This window comes from Hyperolius riggenbachi, chromosome 3, assembly GCF_040937935.1.
Source record: "Hyperolius riggenbachi isolate aHypRig1 chromosome 3, aHypRig1.pri, whole genome shotgun sequence".
Classification (NCBI taxonomy): domain Eukaryota; kingdom Metazoa; phylum Chordata; class Amphibia; order Anura; family Hyperoliidae; genus Hyperolius; species Hyperolius riggenbachi.
Genome location: NC_090648.1, coordinates 437,483,655 through 437,499,262, shown reverse-complemented (window position 1 = coordinate 437,499,262; position 15,608 = coordinate 437,483,655). Strand labels below are relative to the sequence as shown.

General features: G+C 45.8%; 1 protein-coding gene across 13 annotated transcripts in view; it reads right to left on the bottom strand.

Moving 5' to 3' along the window:
• The window catches only part of WNK1 (WNK lysine deficient protein kinase 1), a 262,349-nt gene that overhangs the window by 61,383 nt on the left and 185,358 nt on the right, over positions 1-15,608 (bottom strand). For 10 of the 13 annotated variants that reach the window (XM_068277690.1, XM_068277692.1, XM_068277694.1 and 7 more), the window contains 7 exons: positions 11,615-11,731; positions 11,347-11,520; positions 11,190-11,247; positions 7,907-8,038; positions 4,594-6,011; positions 853-936; positions 530-616 (listed from right to left, as the gene is read on the bottom strand). In XM_068277690.1, coding sequence (XP_068133791.1) covers positions 530-616; positions 853-936; positions 4,594-6,011; positions 7,907-8,038; positions 11,190-11,247; positions 11,347-11,520; positions 11,615-11,731 — 2,070 coding nt within the window. The remainder of the gene's footprint in view (positions 1-529; positions 617-852; positions 937-4,593; positions 6,012-7,906; positions 8,039-11,189; positions 11,248-11,346; positions 11,521-11,614; positions 11,732-15,608) is intronic. The other 3 variants (XM_068277693.1, XM_068277703.1, XM_068277696.1) reach the window with 2 other exon arrangements.

The window sequence follows — 15,608 nt, the reverse complement described above, 5'->3', positions numbered from 1 at the left end:
CCCCCTTTGGGGTGAAGTGGTTAATCTAGTTTTGTAAAAGGCTAATAGTTCTTTTAAAATAAAAAAGGAAACTGCTTGTGCACTCAGTACACAGATAATCAGTGTCTGACAACTTTGCCTATTGACACCCAATATGTCATTCAGCCTAACTGAAGCAGGAGAGCGCAAGGAGGCTGCTGAGGAGGAGATGGGAAGCTTTGAATAAGGGGAGCTGGAATCAACTATATTGCACAATAAAATGGCCACCATTTTTATATATTATTTTGTATATCCTGTTGTAAAAGAACAATATAGGTATAAAAAGTGTACCGGAGTTATGGCTAAAAACACATACAGTACACAGAAAATGTCTGTATTTTCCAGTTTTTGTGCCTGGCAGACTGCTGTAGCCAGATCTAGTGAACTGACACTTTCTAGTCCCTTTTTGAAGCTGCAGTAATAAAAACCAGTGGGAGTGTGGATGAGGAGCAATTAATTAATGATATCACACAGGGGAAGAAGCAGTCACCCTCTCAGACTTCACACTCACACAGCTGGGTGCAGAGGACGCAGGGACAATGTCCGGGCTCAAAGTCCTTCTCAACTGGAAATCCAGGTCTTCTAAGGGTTGCTGGGACTGTAATGAGAAGCAGGGTGGGTCAACGGAAGAAGGTCTTACCCAGTCCTTCATGGAATTCTGCAGGGAGCAGGCCACTAGTATACCTCGTCAATTCACTCACATTTGAAAATTCATCTACGCAGAGGGTGATTGATGGGAAAGAGGGAAAGGAATACAGTGCATGCACGAGTCAGGAAAGGAGACGTTCACTGAGAGGTTACATGGAATGAAGGCAGAAAAGGTTCATGCTGCACCTGAGTTAGTGTAGGTCCAGGAAGAGGAGGCGGCTGTTCGCCAGGTGGGCTCCCCGCTGTGCTCTCTGCCCCGGCTTGGATCGCCTACAGGACAGGATAGTCAGCATCAGACAGCAATCATATATACATAACCTCTTTATTTTCTTCATAATCCACTCACAAAATAGGTCTACCCTAAGCCTCCAACATGTAGCAAAAGCAGACAGGACATCACCCCATTTTGGGAAAACGTACTTTATTAAAGGGAATTATTAGTCTGCTTTATGGAAATGCAGCCGCCCCATTCATTTACAGGGAAGCAGCAGAGCCACATAGGATGTTCACAAGTCAGAGATAAAGGATGAATGGAATTTGTGCAGTTTGTTTACAATACTGCCTGAAATTACCTTTCTATCTCTGCAGATTATTTTTGTAAACAGGGAGGCAAAATTTCAGATCAATACTAATGAATGCATATAGAAAATCTTAGTTGCAAGAGCTTAATCGGGAGCAGTGAAGTAATGACATTCGATATCATAATGATCAACGAACCCTCCAGCTGCCCCCCCCCCCCCCCCCCCAAGTGTATAAGTGCCCCCCAACGCTGCATCCAGTGTTAAAGGCTCACCAATCTGTCAGCGCAACTCCTGACCTCCTTCGGTGCAAGGCGTCACCACAGGCGTGTTCCAAATGACACTGACGAATGTTGTGACATCTTGTGCCAAGTCACGCGGTACAGGCGCTCACGGTGATGCCAAACACCAGAAAACCAGGAGTAACACCAGCAGACAGGCAAGCACATATGGTGAGGGCGGGGCAGTTGGCTACACAATGATTGCAATTGGTGTGCAGTCTATGGGCAGGCAATAGAGTATTTTCTGAACATATTCATTGAGAGAGAGATCTCAGTTATTGAGTATGATTAATGTATCTAGTTACCAGAAAAGGGGAAGACTGAGTTTACCCAGCAGAAATTCAGACTATTGCTAGATTTAGGCACAAGGAAAAAAACATCTTCGGGCATAAGAAGGGCTCCCCTTCTGTAAACTTTTAAAGTCTGTTTAAATACAACTAACCACAACCCACTATAATTGATTATTTCCATGCAAGGGTCAGGAATCATGAGCTTTAAGTTGTAAACAATGAAAATGCTCAAAGAACAGTGATAACGGAGCACCTAAAGTTTGACCAGCCATTGCCATTATATCTTTCGCTTGTCCAGAGCAAGTGTGACAGCTAAACACCCCAAACTCCCTCCTGTACTGACCAATCATGCAGCTCAGCCACTAAAGAGAGCGTACAGTGTTATTAGGAGAGAATGCGGCAGCCTGCTAAGTTGCAGGATATTAATTAGATATGAGCATTCCTGTTAGTCCTAATGAAAAATAGAGGTGACTAAATGATTTCCTTAATGTGTTCACAGACAAAACAAATGACTATACTTCTCACAAAGAGTTCAAAGACTGCAGTGTCCAAAGGCTTATAAATTACCACACTGATTACAAATACATTCATTAAAGTACAGTATACTCAGTACAACCCCTCCCCCCCCCAAAAAAAAAAAAACAAAAAAAAAAAAACACACACACACACACACACACACACACACGAGACCCTCCTGGTTCCTCTTCTCTAGTACTCTGTGAAAGTTGCCCCTCTGCCCGCTCCAGCCGCAGGACGTCTATTCTGGCTAACATGCAGGGGCCCAGCTCCCCATTCACATCTTTGCCGCCCACAACCTCACTGTCCCTGCTGCAATCTGTAACGTTCTGGTACTGTACGGTCAGTTAAAACGGATGCAAAACTGACAGGACAGCACTGTACACATTGCATGTGTGAACACAAAATGAAAGGGACAGGACTGGAACAGAGCTGTATACCTTTTATGTGTGAGCCCAGCCTCATAGTTATGTTTATGTGTGAGCCCAGCCTAATCGTTCACAACGAAAGAGCCATTTCTGGACCACTACAGTGCTTGGTAGTGCAACTGAAAGCAGACAACTATGGGTAGCCAGGCAATGTCAGAAGAGCTCAAGCATAAAGCTGTGAACAGCACAATTCAAGAGTAGGGAGCTGGTGAAGAATTATGCAGATTTAGGCAGCTTGAAAATAGAACAATCAAATCCTACCTTGGCTTTATTGGTCAATTTTCAAGCTGCATATATTTGCATAATTCTACATCAACTTGCAATTATTTGCATCACATTGACATCCCTAATCGAGAGTTAAATACTTCCCTGAAAAACCCAAAATAGTACAAGTTCTCCACCCAATAGAAACGGCCCATTCATTTTACATGGGCTTGTCAAATTCATATTGGTTTTTCGAGTGTAAAAACCGCAGACAGCCACGCTACTGAAACAAGACCCTTAAAAGGTTTGCACTGAAATCTATAAGTGGCTAGTTTAAAGCTAATGGGAAACCATATTTAAATAAAAACTATAGACTACAATAGGAATCACTCCTATTGCAGCACTCAGTGAGTAACGTCGGAGCCGTCAGCAGACGGAGCCAAGGTTGCTTAAAGGGAAGGTTCAGGGACTGTTAAAAAAAAAAAAATCTGCATCCACTTACCTGGGGATTCCTCCAGCCCGTGGCAGGCAGGAGGTGCCCTCAGCGCCGCTCCGCAGGCTGCCGGTGGTCGACCCGACCTGGCCGGGCTCCTTCCGCGTTCCAAAATGCGCCTCACGGCGGCGCGCTGACGTCATCGGACGTCCTCCGGGCTTTACTGCGCAGGCTCAGAACTACTGAGCCTGCGCAGTAAAGCCCGGCGGACGTCCGATGACATCAGCGCGCCGTTGTGAGGCGCATTTTGGAACGTGGAAGGAGCCTGACCTGGCCGCCGGCCTGGCCAGGTCGGGTCGGCCACCGGCAGCCTGCGGAGCGGCGCCGAGGGCACCTCCTGCCTGCCACGGGCTGGAGGAAGTCCCAGGTAAGTGGATGCGGATTTTTTTTTTTTTTTTTTTTTTTTTTTAACAGTCCCTGAACCTTCCCTATAAAAACATAAAAATTCGGCCTCCAGCAATCGCTGGAAGCCGAATTATTTCATTCCCCCACTATCCATGGCGGCCTGGAGGGGGAATAGTAATTAAATCGGCCCGGACTTGTGCAGAAGCAGGATCAGCCATATACCCCTGTATCCTGCGCCCCAGTCTACCGGCGCCGATTTCAAATTTACTCCTCACCTAAGGAGAGGGAAGGCTCGGTCCTAATGAGCCTTCCCCCTCCTCTCCCGGTGCCCTCGGTGCTGCGCTGGCTCCCCCGTTCACATCCCCCGCCGAGGGGACTTCGGAAGTCTTCGGGAGCAGAGTCCTGCCGAAGACAGGCGGCTCCATACTGCGAGTGCGTCATAGTGGGCGCTCGCGCAGTGTAGAGCGGCCTGTCTTAGGGAGCACTCGGGCTCCCAAAGCATTTCTGAAGCCTCCCTTCGGCCGGGAAACAGCAGTATTAGACCGAAACGGTTGAATACTGCTACGGGGGAGCCAGCGGAACAGCGGGGACTGGGAGAGGAGAGGGAAAGCTCTATGGGACCCAGAGCCTCCCTCTCCTTAGGTGAGTATCTGACTTTTTTATTTACAGTTCGGTCACTAAGTGTTTGCCCACCCAGCTAACTCCTCTGCAGGTGAGGTTCTATATTTCAGGTGAGGTGGTTCCCTCAGTCAAATATCGGAAGAGACACGGAACAAATTACCATTATGACTGAGCCCAACCTAGGAGCTTAGAGCTGGCTATAAAAGTGCATAGTTATACATCGAAACTTACCGGCATTCTGGTGAGTGGGGGCTTCGAAGGAGGTGTCCCAGCCCTGCCAGTAGCTGCTGTGGCCACTGCTGTCGTTACATAAGTTACTGGTGTGACAGCTTGTCCAGGAGTCACACCTTGGCTTACGATGGGCGTACCAGATGGTCCCAGAGGCAAACTGGTGGGTGGTGCAGTAGATGTTGGCTTAGTTTGGGTAGTCATAGTGGTAGGTGGAGGTCCAGGCAAAGGAACCCCTTCCTGTGCTGCTGAAGCCTCCTGTGGTGTCATACTGTGAGGTGCGCCCACACTGCTATGTTCACTGAAGAGTGACCTCAGTTTCTCTTCAAGAGTCTTAATGTCATCTATGCCAGGCTTTGACAGACTGTCTGCGTCACCTTCAGTAGAGTGGGCATGAGGCAGACTAGGGCCTGTAGCAGGTATCGATTGACCGTGTGGTAGAACACCAGGGATGCTGGACACAGGGTGGCTTATGGGCACAGCTCCAGGCAAGGGTACTTGAGAAGCGATGGGTGTGGACACAGCTCCCCCTGATTGTGACACAATTGGCGTTGTGGCAACAAGTGGTGGAAGATGCGTAGGGTGAGTGATTGGAGCACTGCCAGCTGAGGCAATGCCAGAAGCTGCTACTCCTGCATAGGTCAGAGGAGCAGAAATAGGAAGGGACAACCCCGCTGTACTTATGGCAGCAGTGACTTCTGTTGGCATCTTGGTGACCTCTGGATGAGCACCACTCACTGGAATGCTTTCCACAAAGCTTGGAGCTGAGGTGCTGCTACTCAGCATGACCTGTGCTGGTGTCACTGTGCTCATAACAGGTGCAGACACAGATGTGTGAGGCATAGATGCAGCAATGGTGCCCATTGGTGGCTGAAGTGCAGGGGAAGTAAGGGTCTGTGGTATAGATGCAGTGGCACTTACAGGAGGAAGTGTTTGTGCAGGAGGTGATGTCATTGTCCCAGAAACCACAGGAACACCACCAACTGGAGGCAAAGTAGGAACAGATGTCACAGGCAGAGGTGCACTAGTGGACACAGACACACCAGTTATCATTCCTGTGGTGAGTGGCTGGGTGGACACAGAGGTGATTGGAGGCACTGTGCTTGGCATGCTTGTGTGAGTGGCCACTCCAGTAACAGAAGGAGCCTGACCCACAACACCTTCTGCCAGGGACTGAAGCACTCCCAGGTTGCAGGGAGCTGCTGTAGATGGCTGTGCCAAGCCTGATGCTGCTGCTGAGAAAGACCCGACTAGGTTTGTCAGAGATTGTGGAAAGGGGGGACCAGTTTGGTGAAAGATTGGTGGAGCAGTGCTGGGACCCTCCGCCATTTGTGCCTGACGCATCTCTGCAAACGCATTCTGAAGACTGACAGATGAAGCAGAGTGAGAGAGGTTCATGCCAGGACCATGAGTGGCAGGAGCTGGAAAATACAATTACACAGATATCAGCCTCTACATGTCCATGAAAAGTGTTGATTATGCAGGTCATAAATATGTAAAAAAAAACAGGATAGTTTTGACTGGATTTTTATTTATTTATTCTAGAACATGTATTGCTTCAGTTCAACTGAAATGAGGAAGAAACACAGTCACTGTTACCTGTACATACAATACACACACGGTTATGTCACTCATACGACTTCACTAGATTAACTGCCATCAACAGTTTCCAAATCCGTAGAGATATCACCTCTGGGCATAGACATCTAGGCATAATCACTCCAATCTCCATAACAGGTGAGAGCCAAGAAAAGCAACGCTCACACACACATGCAGAGCCCCAAAGCAATGGCCAGGGAAACATTGGAGTAATCACAGGAGTATGTTTGCAGTACAGTTTGTTTTGCAAATATACAGATACCAGAAAAGAATTGCCATTTTCCTCTTAAAGTGTACCTTAAGTGTCCCAAAAAAAATGAGTTTTACTCACCTGGGGCTTACCTCAGCCCCCTGCAGCTGATCGGTGCCCACGACGAGTCGCTCTGATGCTCCGGGTCCCGCTGGCGGCCACTTCCGGTTTCGCCGTCAGGACCCGTCAGGCTGGGGAACGCGGCTGATACTACGCGTTCCCAGCCAAAATAGCACCCCTATGCGGCCATATGTCCGCATAGGCACCCGTATGCGGACATATGGCCGCATAGGGGTGCTATTTTGGCTGGGAACGCGTAGTATCAGCCGCGTTCCCCAGCCTGACGGGTCCTGACGGCGAAACCGGAAGTGGCCGCCAGCGGGACCCGGAGCATCAGAGCGACTCGTCGTGGGCACCGATCAGCTGCAGGGGGCTGAGGTAAGCCCCAGGTGAGTAAAACTCATTTTTTTGGGACACTTAAGGTTCACTTTAAGATCACCCTTTTCTGTTTTTATCCATTTATTAGTATTTTAACCTCCTGAGCGTTACGCCGCTCAGGAGGTTTTGTAGGTTTAGAGTCCCTGGGACTAATTTAACAGTTTGCCTGGCTGTAAAAACTTTAGCTAGCACTAGGCTAGCTAGTATATGTAGCCGGCACCCCAGATCACCTGATCCAGCCAGTGAATACATTACCCAGCCTGTCTCCAGCGATCGGCGCAGCCTCCCTGGACAGCTCTGCTCTTCTCTATGGGGAGGATCGTACAGGACGTCACACGCAGACCTGATCCTCCCCATAGAGAGACCAGAGCTGTCCAGGGGAGGCTGCGCCGATCGCTGGAGACAGGCTAGGTAATGTATTCACTGGCTGGATAAGGTGATCTGGGGTGCTGGCTACATATACTAGCTAGCGATCCTTTATGTCCAGCGGTGTCCTTCATGAGTCCTCCTGTGCCCTCCATGTGTTCCCTTATGTGTACCTTTCCCGAGTGAGTGTGCCCGCTCCCCCTGTGTAAGTGTATCGGACAGCTGGCTTACTTACTCTATGCCACACGTGTATTACAGTCCTCCTTTGTGTGGCTAGCTCTAATTAACGGCTTGTACTGATCAAGTCATCAGTACAAGACGTTCACTGGAGCTAGCCGCATGGAGGAGACTGAGGTCTGCAATTCCCACGGGCAAATGGAGTAGGTAATCCAACTGCCCGATACACTCTGCACTTATACTGGGGGAGCAGAGATGCAAGGGAGTCCGTGCCTTTACTGTATAGGGACTTTTTCTCCCCATTTTTTGGGGAGAAAGTGCGTCTTATACGGCGGAAAATATGGTAACTATATCGTCAGATTTGGAATATGGCACACACACAAAAAAAAAGCTGTATACATTAATTAAAATGTATTTTTCTTTTGGACCATTCCAGCCCTAGAAATATTGGTGCATACATAAGACAGAAAAAGCCTGTGCACTCACCGGCCTGCGGTTGATTCTGTGACGGAGCATTGAAGAAAGCTGGTTCTCTCAGTCGGCTCTCAGGAACTGGACTGACTATGAATCGTCTACCGGCTGAGTGAACTACCTGAGTGGCAAGACTGGGGACTAGGTCTGTGCAAAGAGAGAAACAGAACCAAAGTTCAGCTACTTTTTTTTTTTTTTACACAGTCTGAGATGAGAGATAAAAAAAAATTCTATTCATTTTGGTATTGCCCTAGGAATTATTTTATTGAAGAGAACCCGAGGTGGCATATTGTAATCCTAATAGCTGGCAGCGGCGATACAATGACCCAGAGAAATGTCATTGTGCACACGACATGCCTCTGGGTCCTATTAGGATTACAATATGCCACCTTGGGTTCTCTTTAAGGACTTGCATTGGATAAAATTGTAAAAATAGTTAAAATAATTTTCCAGAACACTGGTGCCCTTCCTCATCCACCCTGAACCTAAACTTCCCAAAACGTAGCCCATCACTGGCCTTTCCCTAACCTCCCTACTCTCCTATGCTTAGCCCCATCACAGATTCATGGGGAGTGGGACTGTAGCAACCTCCGTCTCGTACCTTCATCTTTCGGCTGTGGTGATCTGCAATGGATTTGTCTTGAGCTTAACGTATGCCTGAGCTCTTGCTGTGGTAGTGAATGACTTGCAAAGCACATTGGACAAAAGACAGGCATAGAAATAAGCTAAACAAAGCCCTTCTTACGTCTGAGAAAGAGGGTAAGCAGAGCACGAGTTATCAAGCATGCTGCTTAGTGATGCGTGTGGTCGTTACTTTCAAAGCGAGAGGCTATGTGGAGATCAACAAAAGTTTCCCCAGATTCCTTGGCCACTTATCTGGTCTAGCCAGGCATACAAAAAAAATGATATATTTTTCTCATATGTGTAGCTGAATATGTGTAGCTGAATATGTGTAGCTGAATATGTGTAGCTGAATATGTGTAGCTTAATATGTGTAGCTGAATATGTGTAGCTGAATATGTGTAGGGACATGTTCAAAAAAGGTAACAGAGGCGCCCCAAGATTAACATCACTAGATTTAAAATATATCAAAATGGGGGGTGCTGGATGATGCACCTTCCCCAGAAAAGACAAATCGCACTGATTCACATGAATGAACCGTTTTATTCTTACTCCACAAACACTTGCAACGCGTTTCACGGGTCTAACGCCCGCTTCCTCAGGCACATAAAAGACGGAGCAATCTGACTCCTCAGTTTAGTGAAACCAACAATTCCAGGTACCAAAATTGCTTCAACTGACTTCAGCACAGCTGTGGAGCTGAAGTCAGTTGAAGCAATTTTGGTACCTGGAATTGTTGGTTTCACTAAACTGAGGAGTCAGATTGCTCCGTCTTTCATGTGCCTGAGGAAGCGGGCGTTAGACCCGTGAAATGCGTTGCAAGTGTTTGTGGAGTAAGAATAAAACGGTTCATTCATGTGAATCAGTGCGATTTGTCTTTTCTGGGGAAGGTGCATCATCCAGCACCCCCCATTTTGATATATTTTAAATCTAGTGATGTTAATCTTGGGGCGCCTCTGTTACCCTTTTTGAACATGACTGAGTCCACCAGTTGGATGGGTGTGAACACCTATCTACAGAGAGCGACCTTTTAGCCTGAGTGGGGACAGGTTTAAACTCCCTGTCTGCTTTAATAGTGGTTGCCTGGACTGGCAACCCACACTTGTGAGTATTGTTCCTTTCAGATTAACTCCATAATCTATAACAATAATACACTATTGGGGCTCTCGTTTTTCGTTTTTGTCTTCACATGTGTAGGGACATGCAGATTTATTCTCCTTCACAAATATCTTACGGCCTGAATGTCTTAAATTGTAAGCCTTTGGCAGGGCCCTACCCCCTTGTGTATAATACTTGATTGTACATTCTACTCCGAGTAATGTGAACTTGTACTACTGGGACTTCCACTTCAGTGTATGATCTGGCATTGTATTACTTCCTGTATTGTGCTGTGTACCTTATTGCTTACTACCTGCATTGTGTTATTGTATCTTATTGCTTACTACCTGCATTGTGTTATTGTATCTTATTGCTTACTACCTGCATTGTGTTATTGTATCTTATTGCTTACTACCTGTATTGTGTTATTGTACCTTATTGCTTACTACCTGCATTGTGTTATTGTATCTTATTGCTTACTACCTGCATTGTGTTATTGTATCTTATTGCTTACTACCTGTATTGTGTTATTGTACCGTATTGCTTGCTACCTGCATTGTGTTATTGTATCTTATTGCTTACTACCTGTATTGTGTTGTCGTTCACCCGTCTATAATCTTATGTATTGTACAGTGCTGCGTAACATGTTGGCACTATATAATTCCAATAAATAATAATTTCAGCATGAAATCGATCAGGAATCAGCCTGCGATGTATGGGCAGCCAACAAATCGCTCTTTAATCAGATTTGATCAGAGAGGGATTTGTGTCTTGGTCAAATCTGCCCATCATGTGTAAATGTATGGCTACCTTAAAGGGAACCTTAACTGAACGGGGGGGTAAAGAGTTTTAATTACCTGGGGCTATTACCAGCCCCCTGCAGCAGTCCTGTGCCATCGGAGCCACTCTGGAATCCTCCGGTCCCCCGCTGTCACTTAGTTTCGTTTTTGACGACTCACCAGTCGGCCGGCCACCATGCGTATTATTGAACGCATTCCCTACTGCAATTAGCGCTGTTGCAGACCGCAACGCGCACAAAAATACGCGTTGCCGCATATCTACACCTGCGGAATGTGGCAACGCGTATTTTTGTACCCGTTGCGGTCCGCAACAGCGCTAATTGCGGTAGGGACTGCGTCCAATAATACGCATGGCGGCCGGCCGACTGGTGAGTCGTCAAAAACAAAACTAAGTGACAGCGGGGGACCGGAGGATTCCACAGTGGCTCCGATGGCACAGGACTGCTGCAGGGGGCTGGTAATAGCCCCAGGTAAGTGAAACTCTTTACCCCCCGTTCAGTTAAGGTTCCCTTTAACTCTTGCTGTACTGGAAAACAAAGTGACTTTAGCATGGATAGTACAAGATGTACAGTATATATTTTTTCTCTCATGTCACTTCAGGTACACTTTACTCGTCACTTTCAACAAACTTGGAACCTGGGTAGCGTATTACCCAAGTTAACTTTTACAGTCTACCCATAACTGAGACAGATGGGCTGATTGACTATGGAAGCAAATGATGGTTCACAGAGTAAAAATGATTAAAAGAAAAGCTTAACAGTGGAAGGTAAGTCACACACCTGCTCTCTGTGGTAAGTAGTACAACACTGGATCTGGCTTTCTTAAGCCACCCTCCTTCTACAGAAAAATATAAACAATGTTAGCTTATTACTTTTGCCATGCAGGACATAACAGATCAAGTGGTGAAGCACCAACAATGTAAGGCTAGTCTCCTACCTGGGATTCTGGGTAATAAGCATCATCTTTCATTTGCATACTTCCCACTTCCTGTTCTCCTTCTGGCTCCGCACTGACGTCCTCACTGAGCATCTCATCAGCCTTTTCTATTATGTCTTTCACTTGCTCAACAAAGGAGTCTCTCTCATTTTCCAGGATGAAGACATTCTGAACCTGGAGGGTTGTAAAAAGGTCTGATCAGATTGGCTGGAGAATCTGGCAAGTTAAAATCAGGCAGATCACCTCATACCACAGCCAGTTTACCCACCATAATAGTGGCTATTTCCTCAGGATTATCCCCATCCAGATCAAACTTGAAGGTCACCATCTTCCGGTTGTGAGTTTCAAGCTGGCACTCCACTACGCGATCACCCTTGTTGGAAACCTATAGAACAGCAGAACCCGTTACAATTGTAAGCTGGAACAAACATTTCTGTACAATCACGGGAAGCCCAGACCTACTGGCATCAACAACGGCTTAATATTTCATTTTACAGGCAAAATGCAAGGCTGCAGAAACACATATGAACCTGTAAACTAAACTTAGAAATAAGCTTTATGTTTCAGTTAAAGCGGCACTATGGCAAAAAATTGCAAAATTTAAAATATGTGCAAACATATACAAATAAGTACATTTTTTCCAGAGTAAAATGAGCCATACATTACTCCTCTCCTATGTTGCTGTCACTTACAGTAGGTAGTAGAAATCTGACAGAAGCGACAGGTTTTAGACTAGTCCATCTCTTCATGGGGGATTCTCAGGGATTTATTTTTAAATGCACTTAGTGAATGGCAGTTGCTCTGTGCAACTGCCAAAAAACTGTAGCGAGCAGGGAAGCTGGACAGCATCATTGTTTAAATCCTTTTTAGGGAATATCTTTATAAAGAATAAAAGCCTTGCTGAGAATCCCCTATGAAGAGATGGACTGGTCCAAAACCTGTTACTTCTGTCAGATTTCTACTACCTACTGTAAGTGACAGCAACATAGGAGAAAAGTAATTATGGCTCATTTTACTCTGGAAAAAACGTTCTTATTTGTCTAGGTTTGCACATATTTTAAATTTTACAATTTTTTGCCATAGTGCCCCTTTAAGTGCATTAAAGAGCAGCCAAGAGATTTCCCTATTTTTTCAGCAAAGTGTTACAAATGGAAAAATTAATCAAAGAGTGACTGGGGACAGTTTTAATATACTTATGTCAAATATACACTGTTGGATTCCCACTTAGATGCGTTACATCACAGCATGCTTTTTCAATGGTGTGCAAGGCAATGCAACATAACGTATCTAAGTGTGAAGCCAGCCTTAAAGAAAACCTGTACTGAGAAAAACGGCCCCTGGGGGGGTCCTCACCTCGGGAGGGGGAAGCCTCCGGATCCTAACGAGACTCCCCCCCCCCCCCCCCCCCCCGGGTTCCCGCTGTGCCCCTCCGAACGTCGCAATGTTCGCAGGCGCTCCGAAGTAGGCGGAAATACCCGATCTCCGCCTGCGCAGTAGAACGGACTCGACTGAGATCGGGTATTTGTCTACTTCGGAGTTGAAAGCTGAAACAGCGCCCCCTGCTGGAGCCTGGAAAGTTAAATATTGAACAGGCTGGTGGATTTGTCGGGCCGGCTTTGAAGGGCTGCAGCGAGACCCCCGGGGGACAGAGGAGGACGGGGGAAGCCTCATTAGGATCCTGAGGCTTCCCCCTCCTGAGGTGAGTACCCCCCAGAAGAAGTTTTTCTAGTTACAGTGTCTCTTTAAACTTTACAGTGGGATTACTCAAAATTTATTTTTGCTTTAAAACAAACAGTAAAAAAAATTTATAAAGAACACTATAGGAGTGGTCTGATGTAATTTGAATGCATACAGTGGGTTGCAAAAGTATTCGTCCCCCTTGAAGTGTTCCACATTTTGTCACATTACTGCCACAAACCTGCATCAATTTTATTGGAATTCCACGTGAAAGACCAATACAAAGTGATGTACACGTGAGAAGTGGATCGAAAATCATACATCATTCCAAACATTTTTTACAAATAAATAACTGCAAAGTGGGGTGTGCACAATTTTTAGGCCCCCTGAGTCAATACTTTGTAGAACCACCTTTTGCTGCAATTACAGCTGCCAGTCTTTTAGGGTATGTCTCTACCAGCTTTGCACATCTAGAGACTGAAATCCTTGCCCATTCTTCCTTGCAAAACAGCTCCAGCTCAGTCAGATTAGATGGACAGCGTTTGGGAACAGCAGTTTTCACATCTTGCCACCGATTCTCGATTGGATTTAGATCTGGACTTTGACTGGGCCATTCTAACACATGGATATGTTTTGTTTTAAACCATTCCATTGTTGCCCTGGCTTTATGTTTAGGGTCGTTTTCCTGCTGGAAGGTGAACATCCGCCCCAGTCTCAAGTCTTTTGCAGTCTCCAAGAAGTTTGCCCTGTATTTAGCTCCATCCATCTTCCCATCAACTCTGACCAGCTTTGCTGTTCATGCTGAAGAGATGCAACCCCCGAGCATGATGCTGCCACCACCATATTTGACAGTCGGGATGGTGTGTTCAGAGTGATGTGCAGTGTTAGTTTTCCGCCAAACATAGCGTTTTGCATTTTGGCCAAAAAGTTCCATTTTGGTCTCATCTGACCAGAGCACCTTCCTCCACATGGTTGCTGTGTCCCCCACATGGCTTGTGGCAAAGTGCAAACGGGACTTCTTGTGCTTTCTGTTAACAATGCCTTTCTTCTTGCCACTCTTTCATAAAGGCCAACTTTGTACAGTCCATGACTAATAGTTGTCCTATGGACAGAGTCTCCCACCTGAGCTGTAGATCTCTGCAGCTCGTCCAGAGTCACCATGGGCCTCTTGACTGCATTTCTGATCAGCGCGCTCCTTGTTCGGCCTGTGAGTTTAGGTGGACAGCCTTGTCTTGGTAGGTTTACAGTTGTGCCATACTCCTTCCATTTCTGAATGATCGCTTGAACAGTGCTCCGTGGGATGTTCAGGGCTTTGGAAATCTTTTTGTAGCCTAAGCCTGCTTTAAATTTCTCAATACCTTGATCCCTGACCTGTCTTGTGTGTTCTTTGGACTTCACGGTGTTGTTGCTCCCAATATTCTCTTAGACAACCTCTGAGGCCCTCACAGAGCAGCTGTATTTGTACTGACATTAGATAACACACAGGTGCACTATTTAGTCATTAGCACTCATCAGGCAATGTCTATGGGCAACTGACTGCACTCAGATCAAATGGGGCCGAATAATTATGCACACACCACTTCGCAGTTATTTGTAAAAAATGTTTGGAATCATGTACGATTTTCGTTCCACTTCTCATGTGTACACCACTTTGTATTGGTCTTTCATGTGGAATGCCAATAAAATGTATTCATGTTTGTGGCAGTAATATGACAAAATGTGGAAAACTTCAAGGGGGCCGAATACTTTTGCAACCCACTGTATTTACACTTCACTGAAGCTGCCTGATCATTGCCAGCTGCAGGACAAATTAAAAGTTATATTTATAATTAAGTAATTAGTAAGACTTATAATCAAGTAATTAGTAAGACTTATCAAGTAAATGGTAAGCAAAAAAGGAGAGAGTTATCCGCTCCACCCAGCAGCAACATTTCTACTTTGTTCAGGGCTGGATCGAGTCATTTATTGGTATCATGTCCCGCATAGAGATGAATGGGAATTTTCAAATCAATGCATTTACTGTAGGCTGTGCAAATATTGTGGTTCAAAATTCCCAAGAGGCTGCGTGTAGCGTCTAGTGGCGTTTGTGTTCAGTGGTTCTGTGTCGCCCAAGCGGCTAAAGACACTACAACAGATTAACGGGTACTGATGGCAAATGCTTTTCTGCTTGGTTGCAGAAACCGCTGACAGTTGCCCATGTGAACTGGCCCTTACACAGGGCAGTACATTTCCCACACAATCTGATAATGCTGGCTGACAAGCTTTTGAATTAGCAACTAAATGAAGTGAAAAGCTAGAGTTAACCCTTCCAGTACCTCTGAAACCACTCAAATAGTTTTAGCTCTTAATTTCATGCTATGTTTAATTTTTTTCCACCATAAATGAAATTTATGTACAATCCCACTGGAAGGAAATTACAAATCTACACATACACTTATCATCTTTGATATTGGACACCAAGTAAACCGCAGCAAAAAAAGAAAGGCTGAAACACTACACTAAAATAAAAGCATGAATATATTAATTTACAATTCCAGTCTTAGCACACGGCATGGTAAGAATTCAGGTTACACGAACATAAAAGG